Here is a 19,313-nt window from a genome sequence, read left to right on the forward strand (position 1 = left end):
CTTGGAACCCTCATAAGATAATTGTAAGAATCACAGATAAAAGTATGTGCTATGCACCTAGCACAGTGTCCAGTACATAATAGGCCCTTCAAGAGAGTTATTAAGAAGTTCTCCAAGCAAGGAAGGAAGCTCAAGACATTTTGGGTATCTCAAGAACTTGAGGAATTCACCAAAGTCTAATAGGTACTGCAGGCAAACCTGATGGCAACTAGGTGGCTCAGCTTCCTTGCCCTGAGGGGGCGGGGGGGAAAGTTCTTCAAGAGAATACTACTCAGAAATAAAAAGGAGTGAACCAACTACTCAAAAACACTACTCTGAGTGAAAGGAGCCAGATGCATAACAGTACATACAGTATGATTCCATTTACATAAAACCCTAGGAAAGACAAGTGCTACCTATACGGACAGAAAGCAGGTTGCTGGTTGCCTAGAACCAGGGGTGAAGGGTAGGAATTAACTGGCAAGGGGCACAAGGAAACTCTTTGGGGTGATGGACCCTATAACTTGATTCTGATATGTTTCTCAAAATTAACTGAACTACACATTTTAGATATGTGCATTTTATTGTATGAAAAACCTCAATGATGATTTTAAAAGTAGGTCTCCAAGTATCAGAATCAAATGTTAAAGTTAATGGTAATAGAAATAAGTCCAAACTACAGAGGAGAAGGGCCTGGATTAACAGAGCACATATAAAAAGGCCTGAGTATAACCTCTTTAGAAGGCATACTGGCAACATCTACCAATATTTTAAATGTGCATAGCCAGTACACACTGGATCAATGATTTGATTCAATGTTCTAAGAATTTATCCAATATGTTTCCTTGCACAAGGATGCAAAGGTAAACACATCAGGAAATTCAACATAGTAGGGTAAAAGTGAAAATTTGGAAATAACCCAATATATCTGTAAAAGGTGATTTGATTAATTAATTATGGTATATCCATACAACAGAATGAAGTTCCGCTATTAAGAAACATAGATCTAGATTTCTGATTCCAACCAAATGGACTAACATAGACTAGATTTACTCTTCCTCCTGAAACTACTAAAATATCAGGCTAAATGTATAAAAAGATGATTTTCAAGACATTGGCCACAGTCTTGAAAGGTAGAAAACAAAGGGTGTGAGCCTTACTATTGCCCCAGCTTACTGACTGGAGATTTTCTGGGATATGGTGCAGGGAAGGGAAACCCAAGTGCTCTCTCTGAATTGATGAGACACAACTGAGACTCCAGAGAGTCTCAATTATGCTAGAGTTCACAGCTAGAGTTCGCAGAGCAGCGTACCAGGGAGGAGAAGGCTGCAGAAGAGAGAACTCTGGTCTTCCAAGGTACACCTTCAATCTCAGCTGAGTACTGCACAGCATGTGTATCATGTTAGGAAACCAGCGGAGGTAGGCAGCCTCTAAGATAGCCCTCAGTGAGCCTCACCACGGCCCTGGTTTTCGCACAATGGTAACATCCTCCCATTAAGTGTGGCTTGGGCTTGATTCTAAAGAACAGAATACAGCAAAAGTGATGGGATGTCACTTAGGATTAGGTTTAAAAGACTGTAGCTTCTGCCTGGGGCACATTCTGTGTTGCTCTCTTACTCCTAGGGAAGCAAGCTGCCATGTCATAAAACAGCTCTATAGAGACATTCATGAGGTGAGGGACTAATAGCGATATAAGTGAGCTTGGAAGTGGCTTCCTCCCAGCTGAGGTTTCAGATGAGACCACAAGCCTGGCAGACAGCTGCAACCTCATGAGAGAACTTGAGCCAAAGCACCCAGCTAAGCCATGCTCAAATGTCTGGCCCACAGAAACTGAGAGATAAGTTTTTGTTGACTTAATTCATTAAGTTTTGGGATAATGTGTTACACTAGTTCCAAAGGCTGGAAAAGAACCTTCCAAAATAATTAGAGGATACATCATCACAGCTCACACAGGACCAGAAGCAGTTCTTGTTCCTAACAACTAGAACAGAAAACCTCATGAGTCAGGAGCACCATGAAACACTCAAAATGGTTTTCCATCATAAATGGGGTGAAAATTAGCTCTAGATTGAACACTGCTCTCATCCCACATAACAAAGCTTAAAAGCTAGCCTCTGAAAGATAAAAATATTTCCAAGTAACTTAGCTGTATCCCAGAACAAAACTCAGGAATATTTACAGGAATTAAAAAAAATATGTAGCACCCAAAACTCAGTTTCCAGCATCCTATGAAAAATTACCAAGCATGCAAAGAAGTAGGGAAGTATGACCATACAAGGAGAAAAAACAATGAATTAAAACTGACCCAAAAATGGCAGAACTAATATTAAAGAACAGTAAAACAATTATCATTTATTAACAGCTATTATCACATACACAAAGAGGAAATTTTGTGTACATGAAGCAAAGACATGGCAGTTATAAAAAAAAAAAAAGACCTAAATCAAACTTCTCGGATGAAAACTACAAGGTCTGAAATGAAAAATACACTGGATGGGATTAATAGCAGATTAAACAATGCAGAAGACTAGTGAACTTAAACACATAGAAATAAAAACTATCCAAAATGACAGAGAGAAAAAAGATACACATACACACAGCCCCCAAAATTAATAGAGCATCAGTTAAACAATTTCAAGCAATCCAATATACATGTAGTTGGAGTTCCCAAAGTATAGGAGAGAGAGGAAAAGACGGAAAAAATTAATGGCCAAAAAAATTCCAAATCTGATGAAAAATGTAAACCCAAATATCCAAAAAACTAAATGAACCCCAATCAGAACAAAAAGGCATCTTATATACAGAGGATGTACGAAGTTCTGCAAAGAGGTTATATAAAGATAGTATGTAGGCAGACTTCTTACTGAAAACAATGCAAGCCAGAAGACAGACTTTAATACAACATCTTTAAAGTACTGAACAAAAAAAATCTGTTAACCTAGAACTCTATACCCAGCAAAAATTCCTTTCAAAAATAAAAACAAAATAATTTTCAGTTTCATTTCAAAATCATTTCAGAAAAGCAAAAAAAAATTCATCACCCGCTGACCTTAACTATAAGAAATGTTCAAGTAAGTACTTCAGGCAAAAGGAAATGGTACTATGGAAAATTGGATCTATGCAAAGGAATGAAGAACATCAAAAATGGTAACCACAGCCCTGGCTGGTAAGGCTCAATTGGTTGGAAAGTCATCCTGTGCACAAAAGGGTCGTGGCTTTGATTCCCGGTCAGGGCATATACCCAGGTTGCAGGTTCAATTCCCCCATTGGGGCATGCACGGGAGGCAACCGACCAATGTTTCTCTCTTACATCGATGTTTCTCTCTCTCCCTCTCCCTTCCTCTCTCTCTAAAATCAGTGGAGACATATTCTTGGGTCAGGATTTTTTTTTTTTAATGTCTTCATTGATTTCAGAGAGAGGAAAGGAGAGGGAGAGAGAGATAGAAACATCAATGATGAGAGAGTCATTGATCAGCCGCCTAGCCCGCAACCCGGGCATGTGCCCTGACCGGGAATCGAACCCTGATCACCTGGATCCCAGGTCGACGCTCAACCGCTGAGCCACACCCAGCCGGGCGGGTCAGGATTTTTTTAAAAAGGTAACCACATAGGTAAATATAAAAGGCTACTGTTCTTATTAGTGAAGTATATTTAAAAGATAATTAATTATTCAAAACAAAAGTGATAGCCATTTATTGTAAGATTTTCAACATATGTGAAAGTAGAATATACAACAGTAGCACAAAATCTGGAAAGAAAGAAGTGGAAGTTTAATGTTGTAAGGTTCTGATTCTATACATGAAGTGGTAGAATATCTCTTGGAGGTAAATCGTGATAACTTAAAGGTATATACAGTAAATCATAAAACAACCACTAAAATAATACCACAAAGATACCTAATAAGCCTACAAAGACAATAAAATGGAATCATACAAAATATCCAAAAGAAGGAAGAAAAAACAGAACGGCAAAGGGTATAAAGAACAGAGGGAGAACAGATGGGACAAATAGAAAACAAATAGCAGGATTATAGATTTAAACCCAACCATAATCAATAATAACACTAAATGTAAATTTAGACATGTCAAAAAAAGGCAGATTGTCAGATTGGATTAAAAAAACAAGACCTGCCCAGCCAGGTGTGGCTCAGTGGTTGAGCATCGACCTAGGATCCAGGATATCGCAGTTTGAGTCCTGATAAGGGCACATGCCCGGGTTTTGGGCTCAATACCCAGTGGGGAGCATGCAGGAAGCAGCCTATCAATGACTCTCTCACTGTTAATGTTTCTCTCTCTCCCTCTCTCTTCCTCTCTCTGAAATCAAAAAAGTTATATTAAAAAAAAAAAAAGAGCCAACACCCTAGCTGGTCTGGCTCAGTGGCTAGAGCATCGGCTGGCAGACTGAAGGGTCCTGGGTTTGATTCCAGCCAAGGGCACACACCTCAGTTACAGGCTCGATCCCAGGCCCCAGTCGACACGCATTCATGAGGCAACCAATCAGTATTTCTCTCACATCGATGTTTCTCTCTCTCTCTCTTTCTCTCTCTCTCATAATCAACTGAAAAAATATCCTCGGGTGAGGATTAAAAACAAAACAAAACAACAAGACCCAGCTGCATGCTGTCCTTCAGAATCCACTTTAAATATAAAGACACAAAGAGGTGGCACATAAGAGGATGGAAGATATACCAAACTAATACTAATGAAAAAGTGTGGCAAAATTAATGTCAGAAAAAGTGGGTTTAGAGCAAGGAATATTCCCAGGAATAGAAGTTCATTTCATGATGAGTAAGAATTCAGTCCTAAAGTCTATGCACCTAATAATAAGAGAGCTTCAAAATACATGAAGCAAAACTGATAGAAATGCAAGGAGAAAAATATATCTACAACTGTAGTTAAAGATTTTTAACAACACTCTATATTAATAATTGCTAAAGACAGAAGGTGGAAATGAGTATAGGTATAGCTGTCTTGAGCACTATCAACCAACTTGACCTAACTGACACTCACAGAACACTGCCCCCATTTCCAAATGCAAATGGAACATTTGCCAAGAGAAACTATATTTGGATCCACAAAACAAGTTTCAATACCTTTAAAAGGATTCAAACCATACAAAGCATGTTCTTAGAAATTAGTAACAGAAAGATAGATGGATAATCCCCAAATATTTGGAAACTAAATAACACCATTCTAAACATTCAATGGGTCATGTGTTCTTATCTTTCAAGAAATCAAAAGGGAAATTTAAAAGTATTTTGAAATGAAGTTTATGAAAACAACATATCAAAATTTGTGTAGAAATCCCTGAAGATTACATGATAAAACTGTTAGAGCTAATAAATAAATTCATCAAAATAGCAGCATACAAAGTCAACACAAAAATCAGTTGCATTTCTATACACTAACAATAAATAATCTGAAAAGAAAATTACAAAACAATTCCATTTACAATAGCATCAAAAGAGTAAAATACTTAGGACCTGACTTAACCAAGGACATGAAAGGCTTGTACAAGAAAAACTACAAAACACTGCTGAAAGAAATTAGAGCCCGGCCGGGCGTGGCTCAGCGGTTGAGCATCGACCTAGGATCCAGGTGATTGGGGTTCAATTCCCTGTCAGGGCACATGCCCAGGTTGTGGGCTCGATCAATGACTCTCTCATCATTGATGTTTCTATCTCTCTGTCTCTCTCTCTCCTTTCCTCTCTCTGAAATCAATAAAGATATACTGGGGGGAAAAAGAAATTAGAGAAAACATAATAAACAGAAACACATGCCATGTTCATGGATTGGAAGCCAATATTGTTAAGATGGCAACACTAAACAAAATGATCTACAGATTTAGTGTAATTCCTATCAAAATCCCCGTGACATTTTTTGCAGAAGTAGAAAAACCCATCCTAAAATTCATAAGGAATCTCAAGAGACTCCAAATAGCCAAAAGAATCTTGAAAAAGAACAAAGCTGGAGAACTCACACTTCCTGATTTCAAAACTTAGACTTACTACAAAGCTACAGTAATCAAAACAGTGTGGTACTGGCATAAAAACAGACATATAGACCAATGGAACAGAATAGAGGGCACAGAAATAAATGTTCACATATGGGGTCAAGTGATTTTTGACAAGGGTGCCAATACCATTCATTAGAGAAAGGACAGTCTTTTCAACAAATGGTGCCGGGAAAACTGGATATCCACATGCAAAAGAATAAAGTTGGACCTTTATCTAACATAACACCATATACAAAAATTAACTGAAAATGGATCAAAGACCTAAATGTAAGATCTAAAACTATAAAACTCTTAGAAGAAAACATAAGGCGAAAGCTTCATGACACTGGATTTGGCAATGTTTTCTTGGATATAAAACAAAGGCACAAGCAGCAACAACAACAACAATAGACAAAATGGATTTCATGAAAAATTTTAAATTTTGTGCATCAAAAGACAAAATCAACAGAATAAGAAGGCAAACTACAAAATGGGATAAAATATTTGCAAATGCCCAGGATATACAGACAATTCCTAAAACTTAGAGAAAACGAAACATGAGGATGTGGAGAAATGGAACCTTGTGCGCTGGTAGTGGTGATGTAAAAGGTGCAGCCGCTGTAAAAAACAAATGTCAATTCCTCAAAAAAATAAAAACAGAATTACCATATGATCCAGCAATTCCACTTCCAGGTATATATTCAAAAGAAAAAAAGGGTCTCAAAAAGATATTTGTGCACCCCCGCTCACAGCAGCATTATTCACTAGCTAAAATGTGGAAGCCACTCAAGTGTCCATCGACAGACGAACGGATAAACAAAGTGTGGTATTTTCATACAATGGAATATTAGCCTTAAAAAGGAAGGAAATTTTGACATATGCTACAACATAGATGAAACTTGAGGACATTATACAAAGTAAAATAAGCCAGTCACAAGAAGAAAATTTTGTCTGATTCCCCTTACATGAGGTACTTAGGAGTGATCAAAATCATAGAGACGGAAAGTGGAAGGGTGGTTGCAGGGGCTGGGGAGAGGGGGAACTGGGGAGTCACTGTTCAGGGGGTATGGTGTTTTAGTTTTACAAGATGAAAAGAATTATGAAAATGGATGGTGGTGATGCCTGCACAATATTATGAATGTTGGGGGTTTTTAATCCTCACCCGAGGATATTTTTTTCCATTGCTTTTCAGAGAGAGTGGAAGGAGGGGGGGAGACTGAAAGAGAGGGGGGGGGGAGGGAGGGAGAGAGAGAGAGGGAGAGAGAAACATTGATGTGAGAGAGACACATCGATTGGTTGCCTCCTGCATGCACCCCAACCTGGGCCAGGGATCAAGCCTGCAACTGAGGTACGTGCCTTTGACCAGAATCAAGCCCAAGGCCCTTGAGTTTGCAGGCCTAAGCTCTAACCAGTGAGCCAAACTGGCTAGGCTAGGGCATGAATGTAATTAATACCCTGAACTATATGCTTAAAAAAATGGTTAAGACACTAAATTTTGTTATGTGTATTTTGTCACAATAAAAAAAAAAACTGGGGGGAAAAATTTGTGAGATAGAGCTTTTAGTCTGGTGTATTGGCAGTGGAAAAGGGAGAAAAAAGAATTGACATAAAGAATTAACATTTATTGAGCACCTATGAGGCCCTGTGCATACACGATCTCACGCAGCCTTCCTCTGTAACCTGTGAAATAATGACAATGGACATCTACTATATATTAACGCATACAAGTATTGTTCTGAGAGCTTTATAAACTCATCTGCTTAATTTTAAAACAAGTCTATGAAGCAGGGCCCACAGTTCGCATTTTACAGACTGAGGGCATGGATACACGGGGACACAGAGTGACTTGTCTAGAATCACACAGCTGGTAAGAGACAGACCCTGGATTCAAACACAAGCAGTTTGGCTCCTGGGCTTATGCTCTTAACCACAACACTACCAAGACACGCAAAGAAACCAGACCCAGAGGCTTAAGTACTCACCCAAGTCACCCAGCTAATCAGTGGGGTTCAAACTGAGCTCTAACTCCAAGCTCTCCCTCCCTGCCCTCACTCTGGGAGAACCTGAAGCTAAGAGGAAAAGCTGAGAAGGAGTGGGGGAGAGAGGCTGGAGCCTAAGCTAGCCAGGCCACGTAGACCACGTTTCCACAGCTAATAGAAGGAAGACTCAAACCAGGCATCTTGCCAGGCCCTTCTAGCTCTAGATTTGTAAGACTATGGGCTGGGAACTGGAAACAGGATGGGACCAGGTGCCCCCTGCTGTGCTGCCGACTGCCAAATGTGCACAGCAGCTTACCTTTGAGGTTGGTCTTCAGAGCTCTGTCATCTATCAGCTCCAGATGCTGCCAGATCCACTTGTAGTAAAAAGGCGAGGCCCCAAGGTCTAACAGCCGCAGGACTTCACAGCTGCCCTGGTCACATCAAGAGACACAAAACCAAAGGCTTAACCCCAAGGGCTCCAGGCAGGCCACACTTTGAAAATAAGCTCTCTGCATTATGTCTCTCCCCACTTTGTTTTACTTGCTCAACACAAGTAGTTATGGGTCCTTTTTTTAAAAAATGAAACTGTTATATACTTATAGAAAATTCAAATAGCTAAAGAGGCTTGAAAACTAAATACAATGCTGGCACTGGAAAAAATCATTGAGGATGTTATTGGTACACTTGGTGAAACTGACTATGGATTATAGGTTATATACTATATCAATGCTAAATTCGTGGATTTTGATAATTATTCTATGTTAATTTCTGTCTTAGAAAATAATCATGTTAAGTGTACAGGGGTAAATAAGTATGATGAATGATACTTAACTCTTAAGTGATTCAGGCAGGAAAAAAGCATATATATTAAAGCAAATGTGGCAAATGTTAACAAATGATGAATCCAGGTGAAGGTTCTAAAGGAGTTCTTTGTACTGTTCTTGAAACTTTTCTATAAATTTAAAATCATTCCAAATTAAAAGTTTAAAAAATATTCAAACAAAATAGAACATAGAGAAAGTTAAAACTGTTACTCTTAACACCCAGAAATAACAAGTATTATTCTATGTATGCCAGAATTTGCATGAAATTGGAAATAATATTCAGATGATCAAAAGAAGTCAGACACAAAGAACACATACCATATGATTCCACTTATATGAAGTTGAAGAACATGGAAACGCAATCTGTGGTGACAAGTCAGAAGAGTGGTTACTACAGGGGGACTTTGTCTGGGAAAGGGCACAAGAGAGCCTTCTGAGGTGCTGGAAATGTGCGCCATCTTGACTGGGTGATGCTTACACAGGTGAATAAATATGTAAAAATTCACCAAGCTGTAAGGTTTAGATTTGAGTCCTGTATCGCATATATGATACACCTCAAGAAAATATTTTTGAAGATTAATATTTAGCTTGTTTCTAAACTGTCTCTATTGTATATAACTCTGATTTTGTTCAGGACAACAAAATCCCGTTAAAAAAACTTGCCACCTTCCCAAACTCTCCAGCACTGGGTGTGGCAGTGACCCAGCTCTGGCTAATGAGACAGAAGTGGAAGACTGATGGATAAAACAAGAAACCAAGGTTGTCCTTCCCCCTTCCCTCTGCTTGAAACTCAGATGTGATAGCTGGAGGTGGAGTAGCCATATTGTGACCATTAGGATGAAAGTCATAAGCTGTGGATGATGAAAGTAGAAGCTAAAAGGGGCCTGGGTTATGGAAGACTTCCTAGATCAGCTCTGCTAGCCCTGGATTGCTTAAATCTAGATTTTACTCCATGAGAAAAATTACTATTCATTAAGCCACTGGAGGTGGGTCTCTGTGACTTGCAGTGGTCATCAACTTAAATTGACAATCTTGTCCATACATCTTAATGCCTAGAGTGGTGACTAGGCAGTTCACAAATACTTGAGTTCTCCTCTCAGGCACATGACAGGATTATACTTTTCTACTCTTTGAATTAGGCACGGCCTTCTTACTTGGTCAATTTCTGTTAGCAAAGTGACTTGTGATACTCCGGGTGGAAACTTTAAAAGCCACTGCTTGATTCTCAACATTCCCTTCCCCTGTTCTATTGGTCATGATTCAGGCTGGCTTCGGGGCTCTCCACTACCAGTTCTTCTAGGTTCTCATCCATCTTTTCTCACAGGACCATCAGAATTCTCCAAACTTATATAAACCCCAGGCACATCCTTACTGCAAGCTTGGCTTCCCACTAGAGAGTCTCCAGTGGCCTGGGTCCCTGAGTGACTATAAATAGCAAGTAGAAGGTTGAAGGAATAAATCTTTGTTAGTTAATCCACTGAGATTTGAGGTTTATAATTGCAGCCGAAACTAGTTTACCTAAAAGAATACCCATGTTTGATTATCTCCTTAGGATTAATTCCTAAAGGTATGCATGTTTCAATACTCATTGCCAAAATGCCCTCCAGAAATGTGAGATCAGTTTACACCCTCTGACTGTGCAGACCAGAGTCCCTTGTAATACATCTTTTGTCACATTGACAACTGGATTTGCACAATCCTTTTAATTTTCCCTAATCTGATAGGAAAGAAGAATATGTCATTTTTAAATTTCATGTCTTTATAAAATCTTACCCATTTTTAGTAGGAACTCTAAAAGACACATTATGAAGCGTTAAGGTCCAAGACGGATTACTGTTGAAGAGGAAGAAGAGGGATCGAACATTTAATAAGCCCTTTCATATGCCAGGCAACGTGCATGGAGCTTTATTCAACATTCATTCAACAAGCATTTATCAACCAGGAACTGCAGATGCTAGAGGAAAAACCAAATTTCTTCTTAGAAAGTCTCTCATGGGTATTAATCACATCTATATCTGTGGAGAAAACAATTTCCCCATGTGTCCTCAAATGATAAACTGTTCAAAATGAGTTGATTATGGGCATTAATTATGTTGTAATGCCAGCAGGAAATCAAGTTCTTTCTTGGGTCTCAAGGACTCAGAGCCACCAGCTGCTGATTTTGCCCTCTAGTGGGAATATGAATAAACTATACGAGTCAGGACAGCCCAGTCTCAGCAGATGAACACCCAAGGAGCTGGCTAGGCAGGAAATAAAAATGAGAAAAAAGAGCAGTTCCTTTAGAGGAGCAGGTGCTCTTGAACTCAAACCAGGGGGGCCACACCAGAATACAACCTGGTGTTGCCTGATCTTCTGAATATTCAAAAGAAGCCAGAAATCAGAATTTTGATGTACAATCTTCACCTCAACGATTAAATCAGCTTCTAATAAAACACTGTAAGGGACAAACCAAACTTATCTGCTGGCCAGGATGAGTTTGTGACATCTGTATTATTTTTCTCAGAATGAAGTTCAAGCACCCCTGCATTAGAATCACCTGCGACACTATTCACTTGTTCAAAATGCAGTTTTCCAGAGTTAATGAATCAGAAACTCTATGATAAGGCAAGAATCTATCTGCGCTTTTAAGAAGCACCCTAGGTGTTCTTTACGCTTACCAAAATGTGAAAATTCTTCCCTTAAATCACAGGTTCGCGGACGTTAGGGTGCATCAGAATTACGTGAAAGACTGTGAAAACAGATTACTGACCCCCCTTCCTCAAAGAGTTTTGGATTTAATAGATCTTGGGCAGACCTGATAATTTGATTTTTAATGAGTTCCCAGGTGATTCTGAAGCTGCTGGTCCAGCAACAACACTCTGAGAACCGCTGGATTAGAGTATGAATGTTAATTGAGTATGTGCTAAACTCTCATCCTTATAGACTTTATGGGGCAAATTGGTCCCATTTTACAGATGAAGAAATGGAGGCCAAAACAGATTAAGAACCATCCCCCATGTTCTGCTGGTCAGGATGTAATCATTCTGCTGATCAAAGGAAGTCTTGAACTTACATCCCTCACTACTTGTCCCACCCCAATCTTTTTAGGAAAAACAATTTTTAGGAAAGACGAAAAAGATATCAAGGGAAGGAACTGCAAATGATCCAGGTTGGTCTTCAGGGCTCTCCACTACCAGTTCTTCTAGGCTCTCTCCCCTCTCTCCTCCTGTGACATCAGGGTTCTCCAAACTTACGTCACCCAGGCACAGCCCTGGTATGAGCCCAGGCTCCCGCTCTCCCCTCAGCTGCGAGGGTCTCATCCTCATTCCCCCCAGCTGGGTCAGACCCTGCGCCTCCCCTTCTGAGTGCAGAGGCCAGAAGCCAAACACTACATTTCCCAAGCTAAGGCTCTGGATGTGATCTGGGTTCCACCAATTCGATGCACTTGGGTAGGCTTGGTTTTGGAACTGCCTGACATCCATGTTACCAGTGGAGGCAGTGGTTTCCTGAATGTGGTGGGCGCAGCAGCACCTCTGGCAATCTAGATCTGGACTCTGATCTGGAGCTGTTTGGGAGTCATTTTCAGTCTAGGTCTGTTTCTTCAGCGCCCCCTCTATGCCCCCAGTAAATCTGTTAGCCATTTAATACCGTCCAATAAATCCCTTGCTGCTTATGTTAACTAGACTTGACTGTGTTCTCTAAGGACTGAACCCAGAATAATACCACAAACGCATCCTGGGTGCTGCTAGGGTTAACTGGCTCTCTAGGAAATGTACACAAATCTATAAAATTTACTGTGTATAAAGGGTGTGTTATAGACAATTTATAAATAACAAAATAAACCATACTCTTTTTAAAAATTCCATATTGCTAATCGATTCTCACAGAACGCTTTTGTTGACTTTTGCTGAACTCTTATGTCCATGGCCAATTGATTTATAGTCACAATTCAACCATGATTTGACAAATGAATTTGTATCCCAATCCACTCTTTTCCCAATAAATTCAATATTATTAAATCTGATTTATAATCTACTGGTAAGTTATTTGTCACTCTCATATAAATTATATTAAATTGAAACCTTTTTTAGCTTTATCACTGTGTATCAGAACTTCACTGTCATCAACATGACTAATTTCTATGATATCAGATAATACTTTTTAAATACTAGAACAGTATTTTCTCAATTTTCTTCTCTTCATAGTGTAATGGCTTCAGACTCTACCCACTAATAAATATAACCTGCATTATAAACATTTTCTCTATAGCTTTCCTAAGACAATCAGCAAAGCCATAAATCAAGACCTGACTTAGACTGTCTGCCAATTTCCATTGTGTACATACTCCCACAGTATCCAATTTTAAGCTAACAATGTGAGTGAAGTCACTGAGTGTGGAGTTAAGAAGAAATGTGCACAATGTATACAGTATTTCTGCCATACAGATGCAACAGACATAAGTAACCTCAAGAGCATAGATAATACTCAAATGCAGTAACATCATTAGAAAATGATGAGTGTTCAGCATTTATTACTCTTGTTTTCAATATAATGTATTTAATTATAGGTTTATACAATTTTTTAATAATTATAGTGTTTACCGACTCACAGAATTCCTGAAAACCTAATCAGCTCTCGAAGGCCACTATAAGCCAGCTCCAGCACACAACCAATGTTGCCCCTTCCTTTTGCCTAACGGTCCAAAATGTCAAGGTTCATCCCCCACCTCACCTCTTCCAGCAAACCTTCCTTAAAGCCTCCAATATTTAGAGAGCTCTCTCTCTTGAATCCTTATAACTCACAGAGTTTGCACTAATCACTTGGTAGTTAACACTGATTCTTTTGTCTGTGCTCAGAATCTGGTGGAAGAGACATATAAGGAGAGAGAACCAGTCTTTTCCATATTTGTATCCCTCCTGAGCCTGGACCGATGTGTCATGACTTTGGCAAAAAACTTGACAAATCTGTGGTAGTTTAACAGAAAAGTTTGGGGACAGAACTCTCATTCTGCCACTTACTAGCTGGATGGCTTTTCTTAAAGTGTCTTAGCTTCAACTTCCTTGTCTATAAACCTAGGATAATAATATCTTCCTTATAGAGCTTTAGTGGATATTTACAGTGAAATGACAGTATGTACACAGTTATTCAACAAAACACTGTTTGAAATAACAAAAAATTGAGACAACCTAAATACTCATCAATAGGAATCTGGTTAATAAAAGTACAACCATGGAGTAAAATACTACACAAGTGGGGGAAAAAATGAATGAGTTCTATACGTACTAATATGAAACAATCTACAGAAATATTCTTAAATGAAACAGCAAAGTGCAGAACAGTCTGTGTCATTTGACACCATTTATGAAAAAAAGAAAAAAAACCCATACATATGTATTCGCCTACATATACAGAGAATATGTGCAGGAAGACACGTAAAAAATTGGGTGGCAGGGGAGAGAGGTGAAAGGGAGACTTACCACTTGATTGAACCTTTTGGATTTTGAACCATGTGAATGTATTATTATCTATTCCTAAATACACGCCAAAAAAAAATTATGCTAGTAGAACCCCTGGCACAAGAGCAAAGAGCCTCAAAAAAAACACACACAACAACAAAAAAACGGTGGCTCTTAGGATGATAATAATGATTAAGAACTTAGGGTCAGAGCAGAATCAAGAATTGATAGAAAGGGTCAACTCAAATTCCAAATCCCAGCTCCTGAGGAGGAGAGCTTTGGAGTCAGACCTGGGATGAACCCTGCTTCTGCCCCTCAGCAACTGTGTGACCTTTGACAAGCCACTTAACTTCCCGTGCCTCTGTGAAATGGGAATAATGACAATATCAATTTCTCTGTGCTGCTGTGAGGCTGAAATAAAATAAACCATGTGCAGCACATAGCCTGGCACACAGTAAGCACTCAATATATGTTAGATTTTCTTTTCATCGTCAACCAACAGAGAAGTTGGCAAAGACATAAAGCAATTTGCAAAAGACAAAATTTAGATAGTAAACAAACATGATTAATCTTACTAGTGATCAGAAAAAAATATAAATTAAATTCTCAGTGAGACAGCAATTGCCAACTGCGGGTACTGCAGAACAGTGCGGAGGCCCCATCTGTCCGGCCATAGGATATTATATTAGGCAAGCTCTTCCCAGCTCCACACCCCCAACCAGACCTCTTACCCTGCAGACAAACATGACGGAGGATGACTCGACAATGTCTTTTGAGATCAGCTGCCCATATGAATACTTCTCCACCTTCCCTAGGGTTACCAGCTTCCAGAGCTTTTCATCAGACCACGACTGTAACAGATCCATCTGCCTGAGGGGAAAAGCCTGTTAGAATGCATCACCCTCCATCACAGCTCTTAGAAGGTGCACAGCTTTTAGCAATTTCCAGAAAGGGAGCATGTTGGGCTCTTGCAAATGCCTGAGTTGGAAGATTTCACACACCGTTCAATCACCTAGCCTGTAGCCAATCTCTGACCACGTACTACCTTTGGCTCCCTCTGCTCTCTTCTCGAGGCCCGCCCCTAAAGCCACTCCCCTCTGCTGCTCCTCAAACACACCTATATAATCTACCAACTGTGATTCTCTGGCTTCTGTTCCTCCCTCTGGGAGATTTTCCCCAGCTCCATTGACCACAACCTTGTGGCTCACTAAGCTATTCCCATTCCAAGGAGAAGGCCTCACTGCAGCTCACCAGCTATTCCATCCCCCAAGCCCAGCAATCCTGGCCCTACTTTGATTTCGGCAGTTCATTCCTACCTATCTCCTATGGCCTATTGGCTTCAAATAGCCCTGGGGAAGAATTTGGATTCACCTCTTTTTGCTCCCTGTGGTTGAAAGCCCACAGCAATGATCTCCCTTTCACCTGACCTCACACACCACATACATATGTTTACTTTCCCTCATATGAGGCCCCACGGGACTACTACCAATGGTCTTAGATTTTCTCAGCTCCAACAGATTATGAGCTCAGAACTCAGTGACTCAGACCTCAGTCAGGGCACTGAGTTCCATCCAGAGCACCAAAGGGGAATGGGGTTGGTGCCATGTCCAGATGAGAAGGGTCTGGAAACAACAGAAGGAAAGCAGGGCCACCACAGAAGGAGCACCTACTATGTGCCAAGCAATGGACCACACACTTCCCATGATCATCTCATTCAATCCTTACAATGACCTTGGAAGAGAGGAATTATTATCTCCATTTCACAGAGCAGGAGACTAACGCTCGGAGAAGTGATCTATCTAAGGTCACATGGCCAATAATCATTAGAGCCAAGGCTGGAAGGAAACCAGCGCTATTTTCCGTAAGAACAAATGAACTGCTCCTCCCTTAAGGATTAAGTTCCCCCTTATCAAGCTCCAGCCCCTTTATGTAGCTCTCTCTCTCAGCTCTAATCCACAGGGACGCTCTACCTATCATGATTCTCTGTAGCCTGCAACCTACAACCTGTATTTTCAATGCCAGTGCCTACAGTTCATTTGACTTTCACTCTTCCCTAAAGATAACTGAATGAGCATTGGCATGTGCCTGGCACTATGACAACACAGAGATTACAATGGTAACAAGGGCAGATATGGCCTTGCCACCATACTGATTACTGTCTGATGAGACAAATAAACTATAAAGAAGGTATTGTAGCCCTGGCCGGTGTGGCTCAGTAGTTAGGGTGCCAGCCCACACACCAAAGGGTTGCAGGTTTGATTCCTGGTCCAGGTCAGGGAGCGGGCAGGAGGCAACAAATTGATGTGCCTCTCTCATATCTCTATCTCTCTCTCTCTGTCCCCCTCCCTACCTCCCTTCTACTTCTTTACAAATCAATGGAGCCCAGCCGGGCGTGGCTCAGTGGTTGAGCATCGACCTAGGCTCCAGGCGATTGGGGTTCGATTCCCAGTCAGGGCACATGCCCAGGTTGCGGGTTCGATCCCCAGTTGGGGGCGTGCAGGAGGCAGCCAATCAATGACTCTCTCATCATTGATGTTTCTATCTCTCTCTCTCCCTCTCCCTTCCTCTCTCTGAAATCAATAAAGATATATTAAAAAAAAAAAAAAAATTCAATGGAAAAATATCCTTGTGTAAGGATTAACAAAAAAAGAGAAAAGTATTGTGTAATCACGAATTACAGTTTCGCCCTGTCGGGAGTGGCTCAGCAGCTGAACATTGACCTAGGATCCAGGCGATCGGGTTTCAATTCCCAGTCAGGGCACATGCCCCATTGCAGGCTTGATCAATGACTCTCTCATCATTGATGTTTCTATCTCTCTCTCTCCCTCTCCCTTCCTCTCTCTGAAATCAATAAAGATATATTAAAAAAAAAAAAAAAATCAATGGAAAAATATCCTTGTGTAAGGATTAACAAAAAAAGAGAAAAGTATTGTGTAATCACGAATTACAGTTTCGCCCTGTCGGGAGTGGCTCAGCAGTTGAACATTGACCTAGGATCCAGGCGATCGGGTTTCAATTCCCAGTCAGGGCACATGCCCCATTGCAGGCTTGATCAATGACTCTCTCATCATTGATGTTTCTCTCTCTCTCTCTCTCTCTCTCCCTCTCCTTTCCTCTCTCTGAAATCAATAAAGATATTTTAAAAAATTACAGTTTTAACACAGTGTGATAAAAGTGTTGAGGAGTACCCTCTCTCTTCTGGGGTGAGGGTAGGTGGGGTTGGTTAGTGAGGTGGGGTGGTGAGGCCCATGGATTTCTGAATCAGACATTCTGGGACATCTGCATCCTGAGCCTTACTTCCCTCACCCATAAATTGGGGAGGGGAAAAAAAATCCTCACAGAACTGAATGTGAAATTCGATAAGGCAGGTAGTACAAAGATCTTAGCACCCTGCCTAGCCCAGCAAGCACTCAATACACATTAGCCATTCTAGTATCCTACAAGGAAGGGATATTTGAGCTGAGACCTGAAGGTATAGTAGGAGTTTAACAGAGAAGTTGGGTGAGAGATGGGTATTTAAGAACACTGCAGGCAGAGAGAAAAGCACCTAGAGTTTCCCACTGGGTCTGGGACAAAGTTAGGCACCTAATAAATACCCAGAGGGAAGATGCTGGCTGATGATGGAGTTACCTAAAAAAATCAAACCGATGCTGAGCATCCTTTTTAACTTCCTGGTCCAGTTTATTAGCAATGAAATCCTCTTGGTCGACAACCAAGAACTCTGTTTCTTCCATACAGACCACCGTGGCCCTCCTTACTGAAGAACTCAGAAGGCCCATTTCCTGTTGGGTAGACAGGGGCAAAGGCAAGTGAGAGGCTACCTCTGGTTTCCTGCTTGCAGCCTTGCACACCTCTTTCCTGCTTCTGTTTCCTCCTTTCCCTGGAAATCTCTCCTCCCCAGACTGCAGGTTCCCAGGCCAGCCCTGTGCTCCTGCTCGTCGCCCTTTCGGTGGGCCCACTCCTCCCTCCTAATATGCTGCCTGTGGAAAAACAGGCAACAGGCTCGACCAGGCCAGAGACTGGAAGCTGGAGAGGCCTCACTGAGGAATCACTGTATCTCTAAGGGGTCATATAGGGAACATACTCCTTAAACATCACAAATGAAGAGGTTGGCCTTGGAAATCTCTTGGTCCAACTCAATCGGCATTTGACAGATAAGGGTGCTGGGACCCACAACAGGGCAGTGGCTTGCACAAAGCATAAGGCAGGACTGGGCCTGGCTGAGAGGTTCTAGCAGGAATCCTCTCACCCCAACCCCACCCCAGGAAGCCAGGCCCTTCCTCCGTTACCCCAAAACAGTCGCCCTTGTGCAGCAACATCGGGCAGGGGTCTAGGAAGGCACTGCTGCCATCTTCATCCTCGGTCACTGCGACTCTGCCCAGGTAGATGAAATAAAAGCTGTTGCTCTTCTTGCCCTTCTTTATGATCACACGCCTGCGGCCAAACCTGGGAAAAGACCATAGCCATGTGATCTAGTAGCAACACAAAGTCAGTCCATGCTGGGAGGAAAGTTGGTAGTGCTTTTTGCTCTGGAGTATTAATGCACAGGCTGGGACTAGAAAGGACCTCAGAAGAGGCCAGTACCAGCTCCATCAAGCTTCACTTCTTCACTAACCCTTATCTAGTTGCCCACCTCTATTAGACTGAAGCTTCTGGAGAGCAGAGCCTTTGTCAGTCTGCTTAGGTACATAGTAAATGCTCAATGAGCAGCTGTGAAGTAAATGAATGAGCAAATGCTGAAAAGAATGGATGAGTAGCTAAATAATTAAGAGCACTGGCTTTAGAGTCAAACCAGGATTCCAATCCCGGTTCTGCCCCTAGCTATGTGCCACTGAGCAAGTCATATCCCCTTTCTGAGCTTCAGTTTCTTGTGTCTGTAAAATATAGATGAGTATGCCTAGAAAGAGACAAAGAAATGGTCTCAATGTGATCCTCAAGAACTCACTACCCAACTGGGAACCCTTAGAGTAGAAGCACCCAGGTCCTGAGAAAACTGGGAGTTAGTTCTTAAGCTCAAAGGGAAGTTTCTGTATTTCAAATGCATGCTCAAATCTTGCTTCTTTCAATATTCATTCATTTCCTTCATTCAATGTAAGTTAAAT

General features: G+C 41.0%; 1 protein-coding gene across 6 annotated transcripts in view; it reads right to left on the bottom strand.

Annotated features, from left to right (window-relative positions):
* CNBD2 (cyclic nucleotide binding domain containing 2) overlaps window positions 1-19,313 on the bottom strand; it is a 53,990-nt gene that overhangs the window by 13,953 nt on the left and 20,724 nt on the right. For 5 of the 6 annotated variants that reach the window (XM_087818761.1, XM_087818758.1, XM_087818757.1 and 2 more), the window contains 4 exons: window positions 18,501-18,657; window positions 17,842-17,993; window positions 14,943-15,081; window positions 8,269-8,383 (listed from right to left, as the gene is read on the bottom strand). In XM_087818761.1, the coding sequence (XP_087674887.1) occupies window positions 8,269-8,383; window positions 14,943-15,081; window positions 17,842-17,993; window positions 18,501-18,657 (563 nt within the window). The remainder of the gene's footprint in view (window positions 1-8,268; window positions 8,384-14,942; window positions 15,082-17,841; window positions 17,994-18,500; window positions 18,658-19,313) is intronic. The other variant, XM_087818759.1, reaches the window with a different exon arrangement.

The sequence above is a fragment of the Miniopterus natalensis genome, chromosome 7 (assembly GCF_054644295.1).
Source record: "Miniopterus natalensis isolate mMinNat1 chromosome 7, mMinNat1.hap1, whole genome shotgun sequence".
NCBI classification, from domain to species: domain Eukaryota; kingdom Metazoa; phylum Chordata; class Mammalia; order Chiroptera; family Miniopteridae; genus Miniopterus; species Miniopterus natalensis.